Source organism: Dendropsophus ebraccatus, chromosome 8 (assembly GCF_027789765.1).
Source record: "Dendropsophus ebraccatus isolate aDenEbr1 chromosome 8, aDenEbr1.pat, whole genome shotgun sequence".
Classification (NCBI taxonomy): domain Eukaryota; kingdom Metazoa; phylum Chordata; class Amphibia; order Anura; family Hylidae; genus Dendropsophus; species Dendropsophus ebraccatus.
In genome coordinates this window covers 32,640,422-32,667,274 of record NC_091461.1, presented here as the reverse complement: position 1 = coordinate 32,667,274, position 26,853 = coordinate 32,640,422, and the positions used below count along the sequence as shown (strand labels likewise).

Below are 26,853 nucleotides of genomic sequence, written 5' to 3'. Positions count from 1 at the left end.
CACTTATCGGCAGCGAGCGGGTAAGAGCAGGGGGTGCCACGGGGAGCTGCCTGGGTGATCGCTAGATCGTCCAGGCAGCCCATAGAGGATAGCAGCGGTCTGCTGCCGCCGCTCCTATTCCATGGAGTGATGGCAGCAGATCGTTGCTACCTTAGTCGTTTGTCTTTCAACATGTTGAAAGACCAACAGACAACGATCAGCCGACATCGTTCATGTCGGCTGATCGTTGTCTTCTATTAAACAAGACGATTATTGGCCATAATGGTCGATATCGGCCGAACACGGACAATAATCGTTTTGTGTATTAGGGCCTTAAGTCTTCTGTCATGTCATCTTTTGCTCTTATGTTTATTCACGTGCTTGTAACAGTTTTAGGCTATGTTCCCACTTCAGGATATAGAGCTTGTTATATAGGCGGCTGTTAATAATGATCATGATCCTATAACGAAATGTTCTCGAAATGGCAACATAGCCTTAGTATGGGTCTGTGACATATTTTGTACTGTGTCTGGTTTAAAGGGATTTCTCAGTCTATATAATGAACCCATTTGCTAGTTTTTACTTCTGGGCATACTGATTTATTGATAGTGAAATGACTATACTGCTCGATGCAAGACCACTATTCCCATGAGTACCTGACATGTATTGATGAGTTGTCACTTGGTTTTGCTACTGATATATGATATGAGCTTTTATGGATTCCCTATGCTACTGCTGATCGATATCATAATTTTGCCCATTTATAAGTATCTTAGTGCTGGCAGCCATTGCCTGGACTCAAGAAGGTGAAGTCTGATTCTTAAATCAAGCTATCCATCAGTATTGTATAGAGATTAGCAAACTTTTTAAAAGTTTGGTTCGGTATGTTTGACGAACTTTGCTGCAAAGTTCAGGTTCATCTGAACCAAAAATTAAATGAACCAGAATAAACAGCAAAACAATGGCAGGCATTAAGCTGTTTTAGTGAGGTTCAGTGTAATGGATGGATCAGGCACGAGGGGGTGGATCCCCTGCATCACGGGGACTGAAGGTGTACTGAAATCCAGGACTAGATGCTCTTCTTCTGCGGTCAAACTTAAAAATACAATGGGAAGATGTTGTACTTGAGCTGAGCAGAGAACTAGGAATTTAAGTGGAACTATCAGCAGGTTAGACATATCTAACCTGCTGATAGCGCATTAGTGGGCACAGGGCACTGAGGATGAAGGTATGTCTGTTACCTTCATCCTCGGTGCCAATCCCCTGCTGAAATCCTCTGCCATGTAAGCCATTAGAAGCAATGGGAGCAGGACTACCACCCCTGTGCACCAATCAGGCCCCCAGCCGACCCCTCCATTGATAATCATTAGAAGGGGCGGCCTGGTGGGGGACGTAGGCCTGCCCCCCAATGATTATCAATGGAGGGGGGCGGCTGGGCCGGATCGGTACTTGGGGGGCAGAAGGGCAAATATGGTCTAATCCCTTAGGCCCTGGTTGGATTTACTAGGTATCATAAAAGGGGGCAAATTTCATAGGCAGTCATTTTCCCTGCAGGTATTAGACTTACTAATAAACCTAGGAATGTTACATGGCCAGAGGTTAAATAGGAACTACAGAGAAAAAAAAATCTAATCAACTGGTGTCAGACTGTTATACAGATTTGTAAATTACTTCTATTTAAAAAAAAAAAAAAAGCCTCCCAGTACTTATCAACTGCTGTATGCCCTGCAGGAAATTATATATTCTCTCCAGTTTGACACAGTGCTTTCTGCTGCCTCTCTGTGCATGACAGGAACTGTCCAGTGTAGGACACTACTGGGGTTTACTACTGCTTTGGACAATTCCTGATTTGAAAAATAAAAAAAAATCCAGAGTACCCCTTTAATCTTGGGCTGCTAAATTTGAAAATGAACATTTAAAGCCTAAGCTAAGTGAGAAGAGTTGTATTTCATGCAAATGATGATCAGAATGTGTCTATTACTTGGCCTAAGGGTGCGTTTACACAGAAAGATTATCTGACAGATTATCTGCCAAAGATTTGAAGCCAAAGCCAGGAATGGATTTGAACAGAGGAGAAATCTCAGGCTTTCCTTTATGACCTGATCTCTGTTTATGGTCTGTTTCTGGCTTTGGCTTCAAATCTTTGGCAGATAATCTGTCAGATATTCTTTCTGTGTAAATGGACCCTTATTAAGGAACATGTTGCTGAAATACTTATTAGGGTGCAGGTGGTTGTGACCCTTTTGGAGGCACAAAGCTAAATCAACGCTTATTATTGTCAGGTCTAATGGAGTACAATGATACTAATTACGTTAACAAAAAAAACTAGGAATTGTCTTTATTTATAAGATTATATTTTTATAGCATTTTGCTAAAGTCAGGCTAATCAGGCAGAAAATCAGGAAGGTAGAATGTTTTTTTAGCCAAATAAATGGAAGAAAAATAACAAAAGGCCCTTAAGGAGCACTTGAGATTTGAGTAATATACTGCATTAGAAATATTACTCATGGCTACATGCTGCTCGAGTACAAGCGCAACAATGAAAATTTAGTGAGGATCAAATAATACAGAGGAAATGTGCACGGATCCTGGAAAAGAAAGAATAAAATTATACCTTGTTTAACCTTCAAAAACAGGCGAGAAAATATAATGGCGGATAATATGGCTATAAATAGGTGGTGACCTTTAAAGTATAAAGCTAATTAAAAAAATATTTATATAATCGAGCATGTCAGGGCCACTGATAAAGGGCAATTTCATAGCGGGACATCTTGGAGGATGACACCTTTGTTATTGTCTTATACTCGGACGATGGGTAAATTAATGGAAATGGTTTATTAAAAAAAAATAATTACACAAACAAGAAGAAAACATTAGTCAGTTTGACCTTATGAGAATCCGTAGTCTAAAATACTGTTTCTCTTATTTCTATGTGGCGTAGTAAATATGTCTGATCTGCTGGCATCAAGTTGTAGAGCAGGAGGATATAAGTAGATCTATAGTATTCTAACAAAAGAGTCAGAATAACATTTATTAGCTTAAATTCTTGCTCATTCTAGGGTTAAGAGTCCGGTGGGTGGTCTTTATCAGTGACTAACATGGTTGGTTAAAGGGATTGTCCAGGCCAGGGAGTTGTTAGTTATATAGAACAATGACCTCACCTCCCCGGATCCCATGTCACAGCCAGTATCGTAGCACTCCGGCCCTCCAGAGAAGCTGCTTCTGAGTTCTGGACTATAATGTGACAGACCTCCTCAGCCAATCAATGGACACCTCTGAAGCCAGTGAATGGCTATGAAGGCCTTCAACATCAAGACTGCTGAACTGTATGGGTACAATATTGATGGTGGTGCAGGAGCCAGGGAAGCAAGTGCAGGTTATTGTTTTTAATCACTCCCTCCCCGGGCATATAACTAAAATCTACCCTCCCCAAATCACTTAATTTCTAATAAATTATTCCTTACCCCAAGAAAAATCAGCTCTAAACTCTTGGCCACTAGGTGTCTCACTTCTCTGCAATCTGCCACCCACTGCCTCTTGGCAAGGGAAGTCTGTCTCTAAGATCAAGACAGAACTCAAGTGGTGGGGTGGGGCTAAGCTAAATGTAGCTCTTTGCAGAAGAGAGAGAGCCTGAGAAAGCCTGGGCTATGTATCTGCCAATGTAAGCTTATGATCCACACTTTTCCTTGGGATATTAAAGGCTTTCTTATTATCTCTGACCACCCACATAAAGCTTAGGCAAGCTCTTGTGTTAATAGCAGTGTACCCACTGTTGTATGTCCATAGTGCTGTAGTGCAGTGCTTCTCAAACTGTGAGGCGCCCCCTAGTTGTTGGAGAGGCACAGTTGGGGAGGCAGTATTTAAAAAATGACTATAAGTTGCCCAGTCCTTTCCTTGGCTGCAACAATCTCTGGTTTAAGAGTATTATTGATTCATTTTGTACTTATGTTAATATTATACAGAGATTAGGAGCCAAAAACCGCTTTAAGGCTATGTTCACACTGCGTATGATTCCGTCCGTAGTTCGTACGCCGCCGTACATGTGCAGCTGAAACTACGGATGTGGGAAAAATCGACATGCGGCCGGACGCGTACGAACCGCGAACATACGCCCATAGTAGAGTTATGTTTCCCTAGCTTGTTTCGAAGCGATCTGAGGCAGGTCATTTACTTGGAAATCTTCGCCCAGCCCAATAAAACTCACAGAACCTTTTGGATCGAAAAATCACGTTCAATTTGGCTGAAATAAGTACTCCGTACAGGACCGCATGGAAATCCACGGCCGTTAGTTGGAACATTCCATCATTCCATCAGTTGGTTCCGTCCTCAAACAATGGTCTTTCTCATTTTTCACGGCGCCGTATATGATCCGGCCGTAAGTTAATACGTAGTGTGCATTGTGAGGGCGTATATCGTATACTTTCAAGCGAACGCATCAACCTCAAAACTAAGTGCGTATATTCGTGGTTCGCACTACGGACGGAAACATACGCATTGTGAACATAGCCTAATACAATATATCCCCTTTGTATACAGTGCCCACCTTTTCAGCTTCTTCAGTGCGTGAATCTATGCAGTCTGCCCATTAAGTCACGATTAAATTCACATGGCAAAATGTCAGCTATTTCTCATTTTATCTATAACTATCTGCTCGGAAATGAAGACATACACTGTAGGGAAAAAAAAAAGTTGAACCGGCAGACTTTCTAGTTCAAGTTTGGGTTCAGCTGTGTCTTAGCTTTTTCCATTCTGTTTCATTATCATCCTCTATATTTGAAGTTTTCAGTGACGGTATTTCTTTAATATTGAAGTTTTCAGCCTATTGCTGAAAAGATTCTGGATGTTCCATATCCTTCATCTTTAATTGAAATGAATGTCCTTTGTACTAGATATTACCGGTAAAACATGGGATTAGCAAAGCCTTATTCACTGTTTTATAGATGACCTATTCAGTGGATAGGCAAGGCTGCACATATGCGTCTATCCATGAGAGTTCAAACAAACCCCAATGTGACGGGCACCAAAATTTTCAGATGACTGTGTAGCCCTTTGTAAAGAACATTCTGAATCTTACCCCTATGCAGAGATATGATAGCTTGAAGTTGCAAACCTAAGTCCTAAACCATGGTTTTATTATTATTTTTTATTTTATTTTATTTTTTTAATTTATTATCCATCCAGTCAGCCAATACATTTAGCATAACCTAATTTAGTTGTTCCTTTCTGTCTGACCATTTCTGGAATCCTTTCTCTCAATTGTGACCCACTGGAAATTACAGTGTGGAACAAAAGTGTTTAGTCAGTCACCAATAGTGCAAGTTTTCCCACTTAAAAAGATGATAGGCGTCTGTAATTTACATCATAGGTAGACCTCAACTATGAGAGACAAAATGAGAAAACAAATCCCGAAAATAACATTGTCTGATTTTGTAAGAATTTATTTGCAAATTATGGTGGAAAATAAGTACTGTATTTGGTCACCTACAAACAATCAAAATTTCTGGCTCTCACAGACCTGTAACTTCTTCTTTAAGAGTCTCCTCTTTCCTTCACTCATTACCTGTAGTAATGGCACCTGTTTAAACTTGTTATCAGAATAAAAAGACACCTGTGCACACCCTCAAACAGTCAGACTCCAAACTCCACTATGGTGAAGACCAAAGAGCTGTCAAAGGACACCAGAAACAAAATTACGCCGCCAGGGACTCAGATCCTGCAGTGCCAGACGTGTCCCACTGCTTAAGCCAGTACATGTCCGGGCCCGTCTGAAGTTTGCTAGAGAGCATTTGGATGAACCAGAAGAGTATTGGGAGAATGTCCTATGGTCTGATGAAACCAAAGTGGAACTGTTTGGTAGAAACACAACTTGTCGTGTTTGGAGGAAAAAGAATACTGAGTTGCATCATCAAACACCATATCTACTGTAAAGCATGGGGGTGGAAACATCATGCTTTGGGACTGTTTCTCTGCAAAGGGGCCAGGACAACAGATCCGGGTGCATGAAAGAATGAATGGGGCCATGTATCGTGAGATTTTGAGTGCAAACCTCCTTCCATCAGCAAGGGCATTGAAGATGAAACATAGCTGGGTCTTTCAACATGACAATGATCCAAAGCACACCGCCAGGGCAACGAAGGAGTGGCTTGGTAATAAGCATTAGCCAGTCTCCAGATCTCAACCCTATAGAAAACCTTTGGACGGAGTTGAAAGTCCGTGTTGCCAAGCGACAGCCCCAAAACATCACTGCTCTAGAGGAGATCTGCACGGAGGAATGGGCCAACATACTAACAACAGTGTGTGCCAACCTTGTGAAAACTTACAGAAAACGTTTGACCTCTGTCATTGCCAACAAAGGATATATAACAAAGTATTGAGATGACATTTTTTTACTAACCAAATACTTATTTTCCACTATAATTTGCAAATAAATTCTTACAAAATCAGACAATGTGATTTTCTGGATTTGTTTTCTCATTTTGTCTCCCATAGTTGAGGTCTACATATGGTGTCAATTACAGGCCTCTCTCATCTTTTTAAGTGGTGGAACTTGCACTATCGGTGACTGACTAAATACTTTTTTTCCCCACTGTATATGTGCCTCTGTGCTCTTAATGGGGTCAACATCTCATCCAGCAGAGCCTCCTGTATGATGAAGCTGCATGGAGTGTTCTACACCAGCTCTCCACAGGGGAAGATAGAAACTCCCATTAGAATTACTGATAATGATACCCAATTCCTGTCACCCAATTATAATAGATTTATGACTGTATACTATATAGTGAAACCTAAAATATGGGCAATACCGCTTGTATAATGTCTTGGTACATTGGTTTATATGGACTATACTAACTGCCCATGTGATGCTGTACAGATGAATTATGGGTCTGAAAGTAAGTGAAGGCAGTTTGAAATCTGAAAATCAAGATGGTGCCTGATCAGAGGTCACATGGCCCAAATACAGAATTTCAATGGAAGGATTCAGCAGAGCTGGGATGAAGCAGATGGCATTATATTATTATGGTGAGAAATCTAGGAGTGCTTCTTAAATTTAGGTCTTATGTCTGATCAATATACGTGGGATTACTATTAGGGGCCAAGTGCAAAATAGTGCCTATCTACACCTGTGTTGCCTGCTATCTAATAGTCATCCTATAATACCAGCACAATGTACCTTAAAGGACAACACCGGTTAAAAGATTTTTCCCAGTAACTGAAACACATTACAAAGTTATATAAATTTGTAATATGCTTTAATTACCAGGAAGTGAAGTAAACTTATTCTCAGCTAATGACTGTTGACCTCAGGCTTTTCTGTGGCAGCCATTTTGTGACAATGACATCATCAAGAGGGAGGCCGGTCTAAGCCCTGTTAGGCCAACCTTCCTTTGTCAGATGACTCAGGTTGCTCAGCTCTGATTGGCTGAGCAAGCTGTATGCCATCTAACATATCTACAGAGTCAGTTAGACATCACAGGAGACAAAGTGCACCATGGGAAAGCCCAAACCAGGAAGTAAAGAAAACAATGAAGACACTAATTGGAGCTTCCGATCAGTTTTTTTTTTTTTTTTTTAATCAATGCCGAAGTTGTCCTTTAAATAGACAGGCCCCATTTATTTAATAGGCATTAGGGGGAAAGAATCCCAGTTCATAAAACAACAACACATTTTTGTTTCCTCTTTCCTTGGAGGTATTGACTAGGGATGGTCCGAATCCTCCGAGGTTCGGGTTCGTATGAACCCGAACGCTCAGCATCAGATTCCCGCTGTCTGCCCGCTCCGTGGAGCGGGCTGATACAGCGGGAGGACCGCCTGGAAAACTGGGATACAGCTTATGGCTATGGCTCTATCCCAGTTTTCCAGGCGGTCCTCCCGCTGGATCCGGCCACTGCACGGAGCGGGCAGACAGCGGGAATCATTACCGAGAGTTCGGGTTCGTACGAACCCGAACCGAACTCGGTTCGGACCATCCCTAGTATTGACCATACAGATCTTATGATGGTCCACTGTGTAAGAGATAGAAAAGGATTGTGTTGTGATGCCAAGTACACACTAAAAATACACAAGAAGGTCCATGGGCTATGACTATTTGTCCTGATTTTAGTTAAACAAACCTGACTTCAATAATGGCAGTTTTTACGCAAATCCCGGCCATAGGTGGACATTTTGGAGGTGCTATTATGTGTTCTATGGACATTCCTAAGATTCTCACCGGACCAGGATTGAAATGTCTCAGTTATGGCTATTTAAACAGCAGCATGTATAAAGTAGCAGGATTGTGCCAGGTAGATCCATAAACTGATGAACAAGTATGAATTCTAAAAAAAACTCAGACTGCCTTGAAAGGAGCAGAGAAATAGGTTATTTCTTTATCGTCACACAATTTCTTGTTACCCACTGTGTACCAACTGCACGTTATTTCAATGCCTCGAAAATAAGTTTTTAGGAATAAAATGGCAATTTGCTTACCATATTTCTGAATATTAAGCCATTGGCCTAACAAATCAAGGGCCCATGTGCATGGTCATATTACAGCACTGGACAACCTCAAATGACCCAATAGACCTCTATGGGACCCCACTGTGCCTCCAATTTTATACATAGTTTTGTGGTTTGTTTTCGATTCCATATGAATACAAACAGTTTTGAAATGCTCCCCCGATTGCCATATTATAAAGACATTCTCTCCCATACACGATGCTCCTATGCTCCTGGGGGAGAATATGTCTATAATAGACTTAGTGCCATACTAAGACACCATATGGTAGTCTACTGTACGCCCTGGGCTTATTCTTCTACAAAAAAAAAAAAAAAATAGGACATAAACAGGTAGGAGAATACTTTTTGATTACTTTAGTTACCCCTTTAAGGAAATTTATATTTTAAGAATTATTACCCCTTGGTGGAGGAGAATGTTAAAAGTTTATTCTTAAAAACTTTTCATACTTTTCAAAACTTTTCGATAATAATACCACTATTTGTGCCACCTTGTAAATTACTTATACACTGTCCTAAATTCTAGGGACAGCTTCTATATCTAGAGCATATGTTCCGCTGCGTTTTCAATATTTAAATGTTCTTTCCGTAGCATGCAGGCTGTTTGCACATGGGAGCCAATTAGCACAGAAGTACACTAAGGGAATCAAGTTTTTTTCTTTCTTTCGTTCTTCACCTCGGGAACAGGTGACTCCCTCTCCACAGTAAAGACAACCTGCTTCTCTGCATATTTCTAGGCACTTGGACACCTCATTAGGTAACTCCATAATTCTCTAGGTGGATTTTGCATATAGTGAAGGTGCCCAGCTTGGGTGGGATTTTGACAGGCAATTAGGCAGCTTTATCCCTAATTGGTAGCAAATTGCAATGTGTAGGGGCCTGAAGTGACCTCCGAACTTCATAAGTGCTTGATCCAAGTCAACGGGGACAGCTTTGGGCAATGTGTATATTGGTGTGAGGTGCATGGACTATAGAGCTATATATGTGATTAAAGTCAATCATTTTGATGCCAAGAATAAGATATATAATTATATATTATTTTTTTTTCACATTTTTGAAAATGACAATATCAAACAAATGTAGGGCTAAATATTGCCCTTATAAGAATAATTATATTACATTGATCACTTATTCACATCCTTAGGCCATGTTCACACATTGTATGTTTGGCATAAATGATGGCCGTTGATGTAATTTGCATTGACGGCCGTGATTTTTGCTAAAGATAAGTTTTATTTGAATTAATGGAATTCCAGCCGGAGCGTATACACATCCGCAAGTCCCATCCGGCCGCACGAAAAATTGACATGTCAGTTTTCTGCGGCCGCTATTAATTGAATATTCTGCGGCTGATAGTCATTGAATATTCTTTGATATATTCATTAAATAGCGGACGCACAGAACATGTCAGTTCACACAATGGAGCGTGCAGATCCGGCCGCACTCACCATTGTGTGCAGCTGTGAATTGGAATGCGGGCACAGACAGCTGAGAACAACACAGATCCACTGGCAGGAAGACCTGTCAGTCACAGCAGAACCAAAACACAGATTAACCCTGACATGGCCAGACAGAACTCAGTAGGTGAAGTCGGGTGTGTCTCCCAACCCAGGTGAGCCAGAGTTCACACACAGCAAAACAAAACACAGAAACAGGATACAAGAAAATCAGTGCCTTCTCGGCCGAACAGCACGAGCCGAGGGGCGCATAATGCTCTGCAGAGATACCATCCTGACACCGGCATCATGATTCATTTTGATGCCGGGAGCTCTAAATCAGTTTAAATGTTCGCACTACTGTACTGACACAGCCATATGGCTATGTCAGTACAATAGCACAAAAATTTAAACTGATTTGGAGCTCCCAGCATCAGAATGAATTGTAATGCCGGGAGTTCCTGGATTCTGGTCCTTGGTACATCTTCCTTGCACGGACCGTGTGAATGCCCCTAAGGGTGCTACACGTGTAGCTGTGGAAAATAATTAAGATACCTTGCTTTACTGCTCAGTGCTGAACAAACATCCTTTTAGTAGAGTGGTGCTACGTATTCCCGGCCAGTGCAGGTTGTCTTCATGGAAACCTAAAGAGTGGAGTCTAAAAATTTACTTTTTTTATGTATTCCCCCAATAGTGTTATGTTTTAGGGGATGCGGGTAGAGAGAAGTATTGCTTCTTGAGAAGAATATATCATACATAGAGCGCTCAAACGAGTACGCTAAGGCTACAAATAGCGTCCCTGTGGCTCCATAGTATGCAGCCGCCGAGGCACACAGGTCTACCGCACATGCTTTGCCAGGTGTTTTAATAGATTGGTATTAATAGGAACCTAATGTGCGTCCTATAAAAAAGGTCGTAAAAAATTAAAATGATACTAAGAATATTTAGTAGAAGCAGCAAAATACATTTGAAATGTTTAAATGCGGCTCTTCTTAAACACTATAATTCACTGCAATGGGTATTTAAGTGTGAATGGATTGAAAGTGTATGGAAATGAGTTGGGAGAGATGGCGGAGGAGAGAACACAGGAGGTTTCAGGATTAGCATAATTTCAAAGCAATGTACTGTTCCCAGTTCTACATAAGATGCTGAAAGATTTTATTTGTGTGCCCCATTGCTTGGACCACGAAGAAGCACTACACATACTAAAATATGGCCCCTCTATAAATTCATGTACAACTCACCAGCCCTTCCAGCCCTCTTTATAATATATATATATATATATATATATATATAGTGGTGCCTTGGATTACGAGCATAATTCGTTCTGGGACCGTGCTTGTAACCCAAATCATAACACTCTTAAACCAAAGCAAATTTTTCCATAAGGAATCATTGAAATGCAGAAAATTGGTTCCACACCCCAAAAAAAATTATGTAAATGTAAAACAAACGTTTAGAAAGCTGGATATGTCATATTATAAGTTACTGTAGAGTATAGCCAAGCACCATGTGGTGTATAATGTATAGTAACTGCATAAAAATGAAAAATAAAACAGCAGCAGTTTGTAGATTTAGCATGGACCAATCAGGAAGTGAGAATCACAGAGCTGGGCAGGAAGACAATGACAGAAACTATACAGCAGTGTGCATAGCTGGGTGTACGTGCAGGCCCATAATAGTAGCAGCGTGTATAGCTGAGTGTGAGTGCAGGCACATTATAGCAGCAGCGTGTATAGCTGAGTGTAAGTGCAGGCGCATTATAGCAGCAGTGTGGATAGCTGAGTGTAAGTGCAAGCACATCATAGCAGCAGTGTGTATAGCTGAGTGTGAGTACAGGCACATTACAGCAGCAGTGTGTATAGCTGAGCGTGAGTGCAGGCACATTATAGCAGGAATGGTGCGGATGGCAAACACAAGGGCTGATAGAGACTGAAGGGAGCATGAAGGAATGAGCAGGGCATATGTGGGCACATAAATGCAGCACTTTCTGTCTAGGGAGAGAGGGGTTGCAGCTATGGAGAGATTACCTCCACAGTCCTGTCCCCTCATGCAAGCCTCAGACTGAAGTGGATCTACCATGATGTGGAAGGTGAGGGAGACTTCCTGGGTCAAAGTACAGGGCTGTAGACCTCGCTATGCAGGCCAGGCCCCTCCTCCACCCATCCTCCCAACCAGTACAGGGAGCTCACACACACACAGTATATATATAATATATATATATATATATATATATATATATATATATATACATACATACCGGAAAGAAATGTTCACCGCCCAGAAGCAAAATACTTCATTACTTCCCGGGGAATTTAGGATCTAAATCATTGGAGGGAAAAGTAGCTTATGACTGATATTTAACTAAAATCAAGAAACAGTTCCATTAAATCCCCTTTTTAGGATTCTGACAGATCACCTCAAATCCTTTTGGATAGGTTCCACAATTTCAGATCTTAAACAGCTAAAATATGCTTACATTTTGCTCTAGGTAGTTTCAGAAAGTGTTATTAGAGGAAAGGTTAAAAAATAATATTAAAAAAATAATAATTTTTAAAAATCCAGTGTGCGAGAGAGAGAATTATTGTATTGGATACTTTATGTATGTATGCAATCCATGTTACATTGATTTCTATGGGGTAGTTATAGAGGATGTAGATATATGACCTGCACCCAGGCCCTGGTGCCAGAGGGGGCCCAACGGCTTGTTTCTATCATATACCTGTGAGATTATCTGTAATGTCATATAACCACGAGCAAGACACAGAAACAACTCTGCTGTTGTAAAAAATAATAAGTTGATTTTATATAAGTTTCTATTTTACAGTAAGGGCCATCAGTATAATATAAAGACCAGGGCCCCCTGTATTATAATGGATGGGGCCCAGTGCTGTGCCTCCAGGCTATGTTCCCACAACATAAGATCACAAACAACAATGGCCAGAATTAATGTTCATGATCATTAATTCCAGCTGCTGTTTTACAACAACGGCCACCATTTTGGATTTTTAGTATGTCTTGGGAACATAGCCTAAAAGGGTTTTCCCTTTAAAAGGAAAGTCCGGGCAAAATAATTTTAAGATATGTTATTGCTAGAGATGAGCGAGTACTAAAATGCTCGGGTGCTCGATACACGAGACGAATATTTCCCGATGCTCGGGTGCTCGTTTCAAGTAACGAACCCTATTGAAGTCAATGGGAAAATCGAGCATTTTTGCAGGGGACCAAAGCTCTGTACAGGGAAGGTTGCCTGAAAACCTGGAAACCTCAGAATATGACGGAAACAACACGTAAATGGACAGGAAACAGCAAGAGCAGCATGCATGGACGCCTCTAGGGCTGGCTAATCGCAACATTACGCCAAATTATCTCTCTCCCCCATGTTCCTGTACCTCCTCCCGTGCTCCAATTTCTGTTCATTGTCGAGCTAGTAATCTCCTGAGTTGATTGATGTCCATCAGGGGTCTAAGTACAGCCTTGGACACACTGATGCAGTAGCTGTACTTCGCTGATCCCCGTCTCTCTCCCAGTACAACGACTTCCCCTCCTTCTTGGCTCTCTCCTTACTGCACAGCCAGCAGACCTCCATGTGATTCATGGCTGTCAGGGGGTAAAGACGCACAGCACTGCATACACTGTTAGCAGCTGTGCTTTGCTGATTCCCCCCTCCTTCTTCCTGCATCGGAGCCCCCTTGCAGCACAGTGAGGATAGGTATAGCTGAACTACAGATGCCTGCCAGCCAAAAGAACGTCAGCAACAGGAGAAAATGACTACTGACAGCAGATTTAGGGGGGGTCGTATAGAGTATGTGTGTAACTGATGTTTTTTTTTAAGGCACCACATGCACATGACATAGCACAGTAAGGATAGGTATAGCTGAACTACAGATCCCAGACAGCCAAGAGAATGTCAGCAACAGGACAAATTGACTACTGACAGCTGCACTACAAGTCCAAGCCAGCAGCCAAGAGTAGCAAAAAAAAAAAATGTTTTGAAAATTTTAAGCCCTTAGAAGGGCTGTTGGGTTCTTTGTGTCAGATTCCTGCTTAACCACACACTAATTCTCTGCCTAACACTCTCCCTGACAGACAGCTGCTCTCTCTAATCTCTTCCAGCCTGCGTCTGATGCGAGCATCGTGGGACCTGATTCTTATATGCCCAGGTCATCTGATCTGGCCAGCCAATCTCTGCTATCGACATGATGCTACAAGCTCCCAAAGCCTCTCCTGCATGATGATTGGCTGAGAAAAAGCGCCAAACATGCAGGAAGATGCTATTGTCTCGAGTATCGCAAAATGCTCGTCCAAGTAACGAGTACCATCGAATACCCTAATACTCAAACGAGTACCAAGCTCGGACGAGCATGCTCGCTCTTCACTAGTTATTGCCCAACAAAAGGTATGAAAATTACTAATAGACATTTATTATGGTAAATGCATTTATAGAGCATTTTCTCTGCACTTACTACAGCACGGCGTGTTCGGGTCTCTGTAAAGTTGGTGATGTCACGTCACATCAACTGCCGACTCTTGCTGCTCCAGTCTGCCCTACTGCTACAACAGGTGTCGGCAGTTTATGTGTCGTGACATCACCAACTTTACAGAGACCTGAACACGCCATGCTGTAGTAAGTGCAGAGAAAATGCTCTATAGGTGCATTTCCCATAATAAATGTCTATTAGTAATTTTCATCACTTTTGTTGGGCAACATCTTAAAATTATTTTGCCCGGACTTCCCCTTTAAGATAAATACATCAAAACTGATGCATTATGTAGAATTAAACATGCAGTTAATATAGGTATGCATCTGTTGTTTTGCTAACTTGTTGTACTTGGTTACAACTGTATTATGGAACCAATAAAGGTGGTCACACATGCTCAGTTCAAATTCAATCTCCTGGTCTGTCAACAGAGTTTAAGTAGTTAGTCTCCATCGAGCATGCAAGCAAGGAGGATTGTAAGAAAGTGTGTGCTATTTCACACAAAATACAAAACATTTACAATGATGCCCCAAATTCTTTATGACAGCTACAATATGTCACATAGGCTCAGCTCATAGACGAAACCAGAATGTGATTAGATCAGTGGAAAAGTAGAATTTTTCCTTAAATATAGTACATTTGTCATCTTTAACATTATTTATACAGTAGAATTCATCAACTTTGCTTAAGTGGAAAAACCATATAAGTTGGCACCCATCAATGAATACAACCTGCTCATAGCGCCCTACTGAGAAGGAGACGCCAAGGATTACAGGTATGTCTCTTACCTTCATCCCCTGCAATGTTCATGTGTACTTAGTTGTTTATTCCTCGGTCTGATAAGACTGTTTGGAGCACTGCCCTCCGCCAACATGCTCCATTGAGTATCATTAGAAGGGCCGGGCTGGCTGGGGGCAGATCGGCGCTATAGTGGCACCAAACAGTCTTACCGGATTAAACAATTAAGTCCACGGGAACAGCACTGAGGATGAAGGTAAGAGACTTGCAATAGGGGGCTATCAGCAGGTTACATTCATCTAACCTCCTAATAGTTCCCCTTTAAGGGTAGCTTGACACATACTGTATCGCAGCAGATTTGATGGTGTGGATCTGCAGCAGATTTGAACACAGCATCAAATCCGCACCATCAAATCCGTTGCGATACGGTAGGTGTGAAGCTACGCTAATGCAAGAGGTATGTCCTTCATTGGTAATATACAGTTGACACTTTAGTAAGAAGTTTTTGAAGAAACCAGAGTTTTTTTTCTCATCTCAAACAACCCCTTTAAATTATGATAAGTAGTTGTGATGTATAGTTAGCACAACACTGTCTGAACTCTTAGAAGATATAAATGGACGTTAAACTTAAACTTATCGTACTGGGACGCACATAACATCATTGCTCATATGGTTTTACAGCAATAAATAAGCAACTTTTACAAACATATTTAACACTTTCTTCTCACCAATCAACACCTTTAAAGTCACCAACTTCTCAACCTGTGACACTGTTATTGCCACTTGTGACATGAAGCTAGATCCTGTACCTAGCCAGAAAATTCATTCCTAATGGTCTAATAAAATTATAGGCTAATATACTGAGAATAATAAAATATAGTAAAACAAACCTAGGAAGGCGATCATTGTCTGGAGGCTGTGGAGAGACTTACGGTGACTTCTTCTACAGCCACGGCTGGGGTGCACCCAAGTACTATATCTATGTCTTGTAAGGTGAATGCAGGGAATTAACAGGTAGATTCTGCCATTCGGCATATATTGCTTACTGTTAGTTTTTCTCTCTCTTCCCAAAGAAGTGTTTGTTTTAATCGCACCTGAAGTGTCACTGTCATTTAAAAAAAAAAACTTTTGACATGTCACAGAGATATCTCAAAAGTTTTGATCAGTCTGGGTCTGACTGTTCACATCCCCAGCGATCACTGAAACGGGCTGGGAGAAGTGTTTTGCTGAGCAATTCTCTCTCCTTCACTTACTCCTTGCTATAGGAGATAGACTCGATATAAAGTCTATGAAGCCCATCTCCTGCAACACGTCTTAAGGCCCGATGTTAAGGAGGAAGCGAGCACCAACTTATCAGATCAGTGCTTGCTTCTTTCTCGTTCTCTATCTGTGCTATTACACAGATATCGAGCAGGGCTGTCGGCTGATCATGATGGCTGATCGTGACCTTTCAACAAGCCCTACTACACCAATCGATAATTGGCCAGAACAGTCGGTAATTGGCCAAGTATGGCCAATAATGGCTCCATGTAATAGGGTTTTCATGAAATAGGATTTCCTGGACTCCCTAGGGCTGCATTCAACTTCTTCAGCCACCGATATCCAAATGCTGAACGATCGGACTCAAGCCTGCTCGAGTTGTGTTTATCTCCAATGATGATGCTTAAAGTGTACCTGTCCTTATAACTTTTAAAATCTAAATCAGCAGTCATGATATAAAGCAAGTTTGCAATTTACAATAATATATTATTTTTTTTTTTGTCATCATGCTTTAAAACAAAGCTGTACTTACTTGTATCCAGGTCCAGTCTCCTGAAAGGAAATTTTTAGTCTTGTGCTGGTTGAAAAAAATTAGACTAAACGCAGGAAGTCCCGCCCAATACAGAGAGTCACGGCTCTATCAATCACATGACTGCCTTCTCTGTGTACAGATGACCAGGACTTCCTATGTTTAGTCTCCTTTTTCTTTTCTTTTTTAATACAGGAAGTCTTGTATCTTCCGTGATAACTAAAAAAAAATTATGAATGTAAATTGCAAACATGCTTTTGATTTAGATTTTGAGAGTTATAATGACAGTGACACTTTAAATTACTTACAGTGCAGATTATATTACTATTTTTCCATTGAATTTCCTTGACTCTATCACACATGAACAGGTTACTTCCCCTAAGAGAATACAAAACACAACTGCCATCGTTTTGATAAAGAGCAATGACTTTTTTTTCACATAACTTGTCCCCAAGTAAAGACATGATCTCAAACTATTATTTCTTATGGTTCATCGACTCCTGAAGAAGGGCTCAATAAATCCCCTAAATCGGAATACATACTATTTCTGAAAACCTCAACCATCTGTTAGAAAACCATATAACCCAGCTACTGTTATGAAAACTTTCAGGGACACAAAAAAATTATTTGTGGCATTTAAGAAAAACCAAAGGAAATGAGAAAAAGTCCCGGGAAGCATTGAGAAACATTGCTTTGATGAACGGATAATAGAAATGAAATAGAACCCTGGAACCTCACTTATAATGTGCACTGGGTACTATGACCTTCCAAGATTAAAAAGCAGTCAGGAATTTATAGAGTTCGAAAGATTGAAAGTCGAAACACAAAATTTACAAATGTCCTTTACAGTAGTTTCTATGGTATTCACACTTTATACGTTAGTTACCTCTGAGGATCCCATCAATCATGGCCAGGGTAAAATACAGAAGGAGATTACGCTAGTGGTGATATATATAAGATTTATTATCATTTTCCTATAATTTATTTAATGGAAGGTATTGCTAGTCAATAAGATTTTTATTAAAAATTAGGTTTTCTAATTTTTTTTTTTATATATATATTTTTTGTTTTGTACTACCAACAAAAAAAAACCTTCAGGTATTTTAAAGGGGTGCTCCAGCGTGGGGGCACTTTTTGGGGGGGACCAGGGAGGAGGTGGCTGAAATAAAAGTGCCCCCACGCTCGAGCACCCCTTTAAGTTCTCACTTATACCAGGAGAGGCCCAATAAGCTGATGCTTTTTATTTTCTGTAGATCAGTTGCCAACTTTGCTGTACAGATCAAGACACAATGAGCAGAGACAACTATCAGAAGACAAGCAGGGTAATGATGGCAGTATTATACTGCTGGAGGCATAGATAAATGCAGTGGAGTGACATATACACAAAACAAGGAGTTGTATGCTATGGATATGTATTTTACAGCTTTTGTGGGAGATTTAGAGCTAGACCTTTCACATAACAAGAACCAGAGCAATGACATAGTTGACCTCTACAGAGAATACACCACCGGGCTTTACCCAATCACTTCTTGGAGGCTGTGGAAATCCATAACATTTCTTTAAATGACCGAATATGACAACACCCATGTTTACATCGGTCTTCTAATATTTTACTTTAATATTTATCTTTAAAACTTTTTTTTATTATTTATTATGATTAAAATGACGCTATTGTGACTCCACCTTTGAGGCTATTTGGGAGATAATTTTTTTGCCATGATCTATAGTTTTTATTTGATCTGTCACTACAGTACCGCGGACATTCAAAAAGTTTCCCCAATACATCATGCTGGGCAGGGAAACACTCCATTACAGGGCTTCTCTGTCTGTAGGGTCCACAAAATATGGGACCTGGGAATAAAGCCTAAGTCAATGGGGTCTGTTAGGTGCAAGTAGTGTGTGTCATATGATGTATCTGAGGGTATATTAGCTTACATTATGAACAGAAGCCACAACGTAAACACAGTCTAATCCAACCAAATATTAAAGGGATTAACTGGCATTAAAAAACCATGGCCAATTTTTTTTTCCAGAGACAGCAAGCAGAACTCCTGTCTCCAGTTTGGGTAGTTTTGTAATTGAGTTCCATTAATGTGAATGGAGCTTAATTGTAAGATGTGCTGTCTGGAAAAAGTGGCTATGTTTTCTAATGTTGGATAATCCCTTTTACAAAGTCTAAGCTATACAATTCCCCATTGTTTTGTATAGGGCCTCCTGTATGTTCCACTTTGAATGCTCTGTACACTGTATACTCTATGATAAGCCAGTTGGGTTTGCCCATATTGTCTATAATACATAACACATTTACATAATATCTTACATTTAAATATTGTATAATATTTTCCAACCAAACTAGTAAAAAAAGAAATAAAGCTACAGTCTAAACTTTCTTCAGGCATGTGCCAACCCTGCATGGGACTACTGACCTTATTACCATATTAATAAGACCGGCTGTTGTAGGGAAATGAAGATCCACTCTTAATTTGCATTACATAAGATGCAATACAAAGTATCTGGCACAATGGTCCTCAGAGTTTTGAAAGTTTACAAACTTCAAAAAAAGAACAGACAACTACGAAAAAAGATGCGCTAAACCCTGACAAAGAGACAGAGATGGCAGCGCCAAAGGCCAATGTTTAAAGTCCCTGAAAGGTCTCGGCTTATTTTATGGACTGCTCGCTTTCTACATGACACACGCTCATTCGCATATCAAGGTAGCTGCGGTTACAGGTTTTCTCTTGGTTTGTATTATTGTACAGTATAGGAACTATTTTTCGCCTTAGCAGCTCTTACACAAGTGTGGGAAGCAGCTTGTTGTCGCTGAGAAATAAAACACATTTCCTGGCTTGCAATTGTTTTAAGCCTGAGAGCGATGGCTCCATCTGGTGTGTTGTTTCTCCTCTGCTGGCTAGAAAATACCTTTTGTTTGCAAATAATCTATTGGAAAAGTAGATCACAGCAATATAAAAGAGGATGAGGGGAACAGATAAAAAAGCAAATAAAAAACAATATAAAGAGTCAATTTTTATAAAATATAATACAAAAAAGTCAGCCCATGCAATACTCCACTAGGAAACAATATGCAAAGTACAGTAGTCGAAGCCAGACTCATTTAAAAGACTGGACTAGAGGTTCTTAGCTAAACCAGAATCTCCTCTAGATGCCTATAATACTCCACACTATGCAGTAATACTTCCTCCACAAGGTGGCACCAGAGAACAAACTCTCTTGCTTCTGGAGATACTTTGTACAGTAAAGAAATGCAAGTCATATGACACGTTAAATGTTATTGATCGCTGCTAGTATCACGACTGAGACCAGCTGTGATCAGAAGATATAGCCCTGTCTGATCACCTAATTCAGACAATGGAAGGGCCGTATTACACAGCCCTACATTTGCTGTAAGTGACCACCAATCTACTAGGTTAGCATTCACTTACCGAGCCAGTTACATGGCTTGATGATCGAGTAGCAATATATATATATATATATATATATATATATATATATATATATACAGTATATATATATATAGTTAGTGATTTCTGTGCTGCGTAAATAAAAACTAATAAAGTTATACTTACCTCTCTATGCTCCCTGCTGTGCTCCTGGCTTTTCCCCTAGCTGCCACTGAGGCTTCTAAGCCCGTCCGTGCAGTGACAAGCTGTTCAGCCAATCACCTGACAGGACAAGACAGGACAGCGCTGTGGCCAGTGATTGGCTGAGCGGCCTGTCACTACGGAGACTGCAGGGAAGAGGCAGGAGGACCCCAAGGAGCGTAGAAAGGTAAGTAATAAAAACTTATTGTATTCTTTATACTTTCATCAGCCACTGATGATTTTTTTAAGTAGCTGAAAGACCGCAATCAGACGCGATGGTCGGCTCTTCAGCTGATCATTGTCTTTATTATGTGGGGCGTTATCTGCCCGATTCTGATAATCGTCCTGTGTTATAGGACCCTAGGTGTATAAAGATACATTGTCAGAATTAGGGAGTGGCTGAGGAGTGGATGCTATGCTCTCTCTCCAGCTATATCGCCCAATCACATCGGGTCCAATCATGTTTCCCTCCCAGACGCCATTGCAGCTGGGGCCTAACATAGGTTCTCGGGCCTGCCATAGTTGTACTGTAGGCTTTTTACATCAGATTGCCTCTCAGCTTTACATTGACAGAGAATAATGCTTTGGTATATTGAGTATTATGTCGGCGATCAAATGATCACAAGTTCTCTAGTGAGAATGGAAAAAAGATTTAAACAAGGAGTAATAAAGCTTATACGTGCTGAGTGAAATCCATAGTATACATGTACAGTAGTGACCTTACCTGTAGCTGATGTCTGCCTTCAATCTTGATAGGGAATCCGGCTCCCATGCATTCTGTGAACCAGGAGATATCCAGAATCTGACAGGTTTTTGCTTTCATCAGGTTTGCAGACTGGAGCCACTCCAGCACTTCAACCCCAGAATTATTCTCTGCCACGATATGAGTTACTGTATCCCTGAAATATAGATATTGAAAGTAATGTCAAATAAAATACTATATGAAACAATTAACCCCTTTAAACAATCCCTACATGTACCCAGCCATGCCAACAAGGTAATATTTTCAGCTCAGGGCCCCTTCTATGATGCACAAGGTAAGAAATCTAAGAACTTGGAATGGTTTTCTTTCCTTCTTATTCTGTTATTTATACAGTGAGCTTACATAGACCATCTTCAACATAACAAAGCTCTTAAGCTCAAATTTAACATCTCTATCCAAGACCCTAACCATTGCATGTCAGAGGGGCCATTGCAACCCATAAAGGGGTATTTCGCCCAGGTAAAATACATGTTAAATTGTCCCCCCTCCTGGAGACAAACAAATTATTCTATACATGTCATTACCTTGAGCTTTTGCTTTTGCTGAAGACACAGAAAACTGGATGTGAGCTGTTCACTGCGTCTCCGCTCTGAAACTCCTCCTCCCCTCTCCCTTCCAAAGCAGCTCATATAAATATCTTCTTTGGTTGGGTGTTTCTGCACTCTGTAATGCCAGGACAAGTTGGTGACCTCACTGTGATTAACCCTCCTAGCATTACAGAGTGCAGAGACAGACAGACAGGGACAGGCAGATGGGGAACAAGGGGTTTCAAAGCCAGGCTTAGAACTGGGGTAAGGAGTCTATGAAGATAAAAACAAGTATGGAACAAATTGTTAGTTTCCATGAGGGGTAATGATTCAACATGTATTTTACCTGAGCTGTCTTTTTCTCTCTCTGCAGTGTGTGTGTTCCTAGGTATTCCCCCTCCAATCTCCCTCCTCCTCCACCATTGACTTATATTACTAAATCTAATCTCTGAGTTGTAATTATTAAACAAAAGCTGATCCAGTGGATGAAAGATTAGCTGGGGGTGGAGATAACAGAAGTAAGCACTTTTGTCTGATAAGATATATTACAAAGTTTCTCATATTCACTGTTAACATTGATTTAGGCAAAGTTTGCCTATCTAGGCACATACCCTGCTATTCATTTTTAATTTTAGCTAGCTAAATAATGCTTACAGTACATATGGCTACATTTAACAAAGGTTTATGTGTAGGTTTTAGCCATCTAAAATTCTGGTGAAAACCTTGATAAATTCTCCAGTGCCTACAGTGCTATCCAATAACACACCCAGACCTGGGCCTTCAACAACAGCTTGTATACCATAGAGACAGACCATTCAACTTTAATAGGGCCCTTCAGTAAGTGGGGCCCAGGCTTGGTGGGCTCATTCCTTTTACTAGTGGTAACAAACATTTTAATCTTTACTATGGGACTCTTTCTTCTACTGTATGTACACCACTGTCTTTAGCACAGAACCCAAAATAACATACTTATTTATTTTCACACGTTGGCTTTCCAGTGCACTGAGCAGTAAGAGTTATGCTGCCCCCTGCTGGAAGTATCTAATAATACAGGTGATGTCTTACTAGTGCTGCTACACATTCTAAGAGGCCCACAATGTCAACGCACATTAGACAGGGGTGCACATAAATGAAAGTAAAAAAGACAATTAATATTACATTATTAGGCTATGTTCACACTAAGTTAAAAGAGAAAAGGCTTCCGTTTTCTTTTTTCTTTTTTTTTCTAAATGACATCCCCATTTTAATTGACCCCAATGGAATGCATTGAAGTCTATAGAATGACGGCCACCCAATGCACATAGGGCCACATGTATCATCCGGCGAACGGATGATATTCGGCGGAAAGTGCCGATTTGCGTATTTTTTTATACGCAAATGGCCATTTTGCGAATAAAATATTCGCAAATCGGCACTTTCCGCCGAGTACGCTAGGGGGGCGGAAAGGGGGCGTGTAGTGGGTGGAACGGAGGGCGCGGACTCAGAGTCCGCGCGATTTACCATCCGTTCCGCCCAAATGTACGGCGAAAACCTACTCCAGTCCTCAGCTGGCGTAGGTTTTCGGCGGTGCGCACCGGCGCGCACGGGATTTATGTAGAGGCAGTCCGCCTCTACATAAATCCCCGTAGCGCCGGAGCTGCGGGGGCATTTATAAGTCCGGCAAAAAAAACGCCGGACTTAATAAATGCCCCCCATAGTGTATTAAATAACAGACTGACGGCAAAGTAATGATCATGACAATTATTCTCAGACGTCTTTTGCAAATATTGGACATTATTTTTTTGTTGTTGCCACAGTTTTTCTTTTTTCACCGTCCTTTTATCGTCTTTACGATTAAACTCAAAGGATTTTTCAATTAAAGACACCGCCAAAGGGAAATCAGTGCACCTAAAGTAGAATAACGTACCATTGTACACTTAAGATAAAAAAAAAAATAAAGCAGGGGAGCTTGCATGTGCGGTTAGATCCTTTAAAAACGTATTAAGAATCAAAACAGCACTGTATTGCTCACCTGGATCAGTCGTGTCGTTTGACACGACTCAAAATGCAGCGTAAAAGGTAGATGGGGAGCTGCCGCCACCCTCCTGGGGCCGGTAAGTAGATCGACAGGATGAAAGTAGACAAAGTAGATGGCTTCCAAAGGCGCTCGTACCATTCAGGATCCAGGAAAAACCAACAGAAAGTGAACAACAACTCTTTTATTGGTAAAATGGACAACGCGTTTCAAGGGACTTATTGGTGCCCTCTTCCAGAGGACCTGATAAAAAGGGCAACAATAAGTCCCTTGAAACATGTTGTCCATTTTACCAATAAAAGAATTGTTGTTCACTTTCTGTTGAGCTTTTCCTGGTTCCTGAAGGGTACAAGCGCCTTTGGAAGACATCAATTTGTCTACGTCCATCCTGTTGATGTACCATTGTACACTGTAATGTATCATTGTAATGATGGGCGTCATTTAAAAAAATTATTGGAAAGGAAAAAACGTTATGTGAACATGAGCTTAGGGTCCTTTTACATGGGCTGATGGTGGCCCAGTCAATAATGTAAACAAGCGGTGATCTGCTAGATCGGCACTCGCTTACTAAGCCTATTACACAGTTCAATTATTGTTTAGCACGGGCTGCATGAATATCGTTCGAGCAGCCCTTGCCCTAAATTGTTTATAAATCACCTGTCCATGCTCCTGGTCTTCTCCTGCCCTTTGCTTGCTACCCGGAACAGTGCGCTGCGGCTTCTCTGAGCTGACAGGCCGATCAGCCAATCACTGGCCGCTGCGGTCCTGGGCAGTGATTGGCTGATCGGCCTGTCAGCTCAGAGAAGCCGCAGCGCACTGTACCGGAAAGAGAACCAAGGGCAGGAGAAGACCAGGAGCATGGAGACTTAATGTATGAACAGTTTATTCAATTGTTAGCCGTCGGCCACACATTGCTATTACATGTAGCAAAGTATGTCCAACGCCCGATGATTTTAGGTCTGGACCCAAAGAAAAGATCAGCTGATGATCGTTTCATCAGCTGATCGTAGTCTCTATTACATGGAGAGATAATTAGCCTGATTCGGACGATTATCGCTCCATGTAATAGGGCCTTTATAGTCGCTTTATGATTTCTTCTCTTTTATCCCTCTGTCCACCTCGAGCACAAATAATATCCCAGGGTTGGTTGGCCACTGTTACCATTGCAGCTTCATTGGTTTTCGTGGTAAGCCTCAGAAACAAACAAGCTGCTGTACATTTTATGGAGCAGGCTCCTCTGTGCAGTAATAGTTGTACAGCCCTGATGGCGGCACATCTGGCATCACACTGAATATAGGAAAGGGAGCTGCAAGAATTGTGAATGATTTATGAAAGTTTTCTATCACTTTTCTAATCCTAAACGAGGCAGTAATCCCTACAGCACATATTATACATTTATTTCATAGTAATGTTAAAACTGAAAACCTGTATGAGCAAACAAAAAAGGGGTATTCCCATCTCAGCTGATATAGTTATACTGATAAGGCTGGTCAGAGAATACATATTTGCTAATACAGTGGTACCTCGGTTTTCGAACTTAAAGGGAACCATTCACCCCGTGGCCCCCGGCAGAAACTGACATACAGTGACATAAAGGTCAATATACTTACCACATCGCTCCCGGTCCCGTCCCGAAGCCCGTTGTTGACACGGAGAAATCGACGATTCTTCTTCTTGCGCCCATTATGGTAATGAGCGCCGCCGGGTCCGAAGTCCAGCCTTCTCCCCGCCTCCGACACTTGATTGACGCCAGGTCCTCTTCCTCCTCGTCTTCTTTCTTCTCACCGGATCCCGCGCAGGCGCCGTGACAGTAGTTTTCGGCGCATGCGCAGTTCACAATTGAAGCCGCTCCGCAGCTCCACTGTTTACTGCGCGTGCGCCGATTTGCTCGAACACCGTATCCTGTTTACCGCGCAGGCGCAGAAGAGGTGACGAGACCGTCACAGCGGCGCCTGCGCGGGAATTCGGCAGAAGACTGAAGACTGAAGACGTCAATCAAGTTCCAGGAGGCGTGGATGGGCGGCGACGAGAAGAGGACCTCATGAATAAGTTGGACTCGTCCGTCGTTTCCTATGGACGTTGGACTCATCTCAGCTCATTACCATAATGGGCGGGAGAAGAAGAATCGGCGATTTCTCCGTGTCAACAACGGGATCCGGGACGGGACCGGGAGCGATGTGGTAAGTATATTGACCTTTATGTCACTGTATGTCAGTTTCTGCCGGGGGCCACGGGGTGAATGGTTCCCTTTAATTGGTTCCGGAAGGCAGTTTGAGAACCAAGCAGTGTCTTCCCATAGGAAATAATGTAAATGTGATTAATTGGTTCCAGCAGCCGCCAATAATTACCTACAATACTCATTTATTACACTGATAAGTGCTCAGTATAATCACTACAGTACAGTACAGAACAGCACTATACTGTACAGGACATTAAACATAAGAAATGTTTATCAGAACCAGCAATTATAGTACAGTAGTCACCAACTCCTCACCCATCCTTTACTGTATAGCGTCCCCCCCATCCAAGCACTGTAATGTATGGGAGATGCTGGTGCACTGCCTGTACTACTACTGCACTGTATATGCACTCCAGCAGTCTTATACAGCACTGTACTGTATGTGAAGCCTCACCACTGCTTAACCCGCCAGGTACAACCCACCATCCACGCTCGCAAAAACGTTAGAAAAACGTTCGAAAACCGAGCAAAGTTCGAATTCCAAACACTACTTCTGGGTAAATTTTCGTTCAAATACCAGGCAGTTCGAGTTCCAAAGCGTTCGAAAACCGAGGTATTACTGTACATACATTTAGTAAAATTGCCTCCTCTCCATAAGGAGACATTTATCAAGGCAAAATGGTGTATTTTTTGGCATACAATGGCCAGATGTGAATACATTTATTTGCAAATGGCCGTTTTGCGAATAAATATTCGCATCTGGCGGGAGGGGGTGTGGAGGGGGCAGAACGGGGGGCACGGACTCTGGGACCGCTTCATTTATCATTTTTGCTCAGAGCTGGGGTAGGTTTCCTC

At 41.4% G+C, this 26,853-nt stretch overlaps 1 protein-coding gene across 3 annotated transcripts in view; it reads right to left on the bottom strand.

Moving 5' to 3' along the window:
* Positions 1-26,853, bottom strand: part of DNTT (DNA nucleotidylexotransferase) — a 335,507-nt gene that overhangs the window by 161,462 nt on the left and 147,192 nt on the right. For all 3 annotated transcript variants that reach the window (XM_069980128.1, XM_069980130.1, XM_069980129.1), the window contains one exon: positions 21,240-21,414. In XM_069980128.1, the coding sequence (XP_069836229.1) occupies positions 21,240-21,338 (99 nt within the window). In that variant the 5' untranslated portion in view covers positions 21,339-21,414. The remainder of the gene's footprint in view (positions 1-21,239; positions 21,415-26,853) is intronic.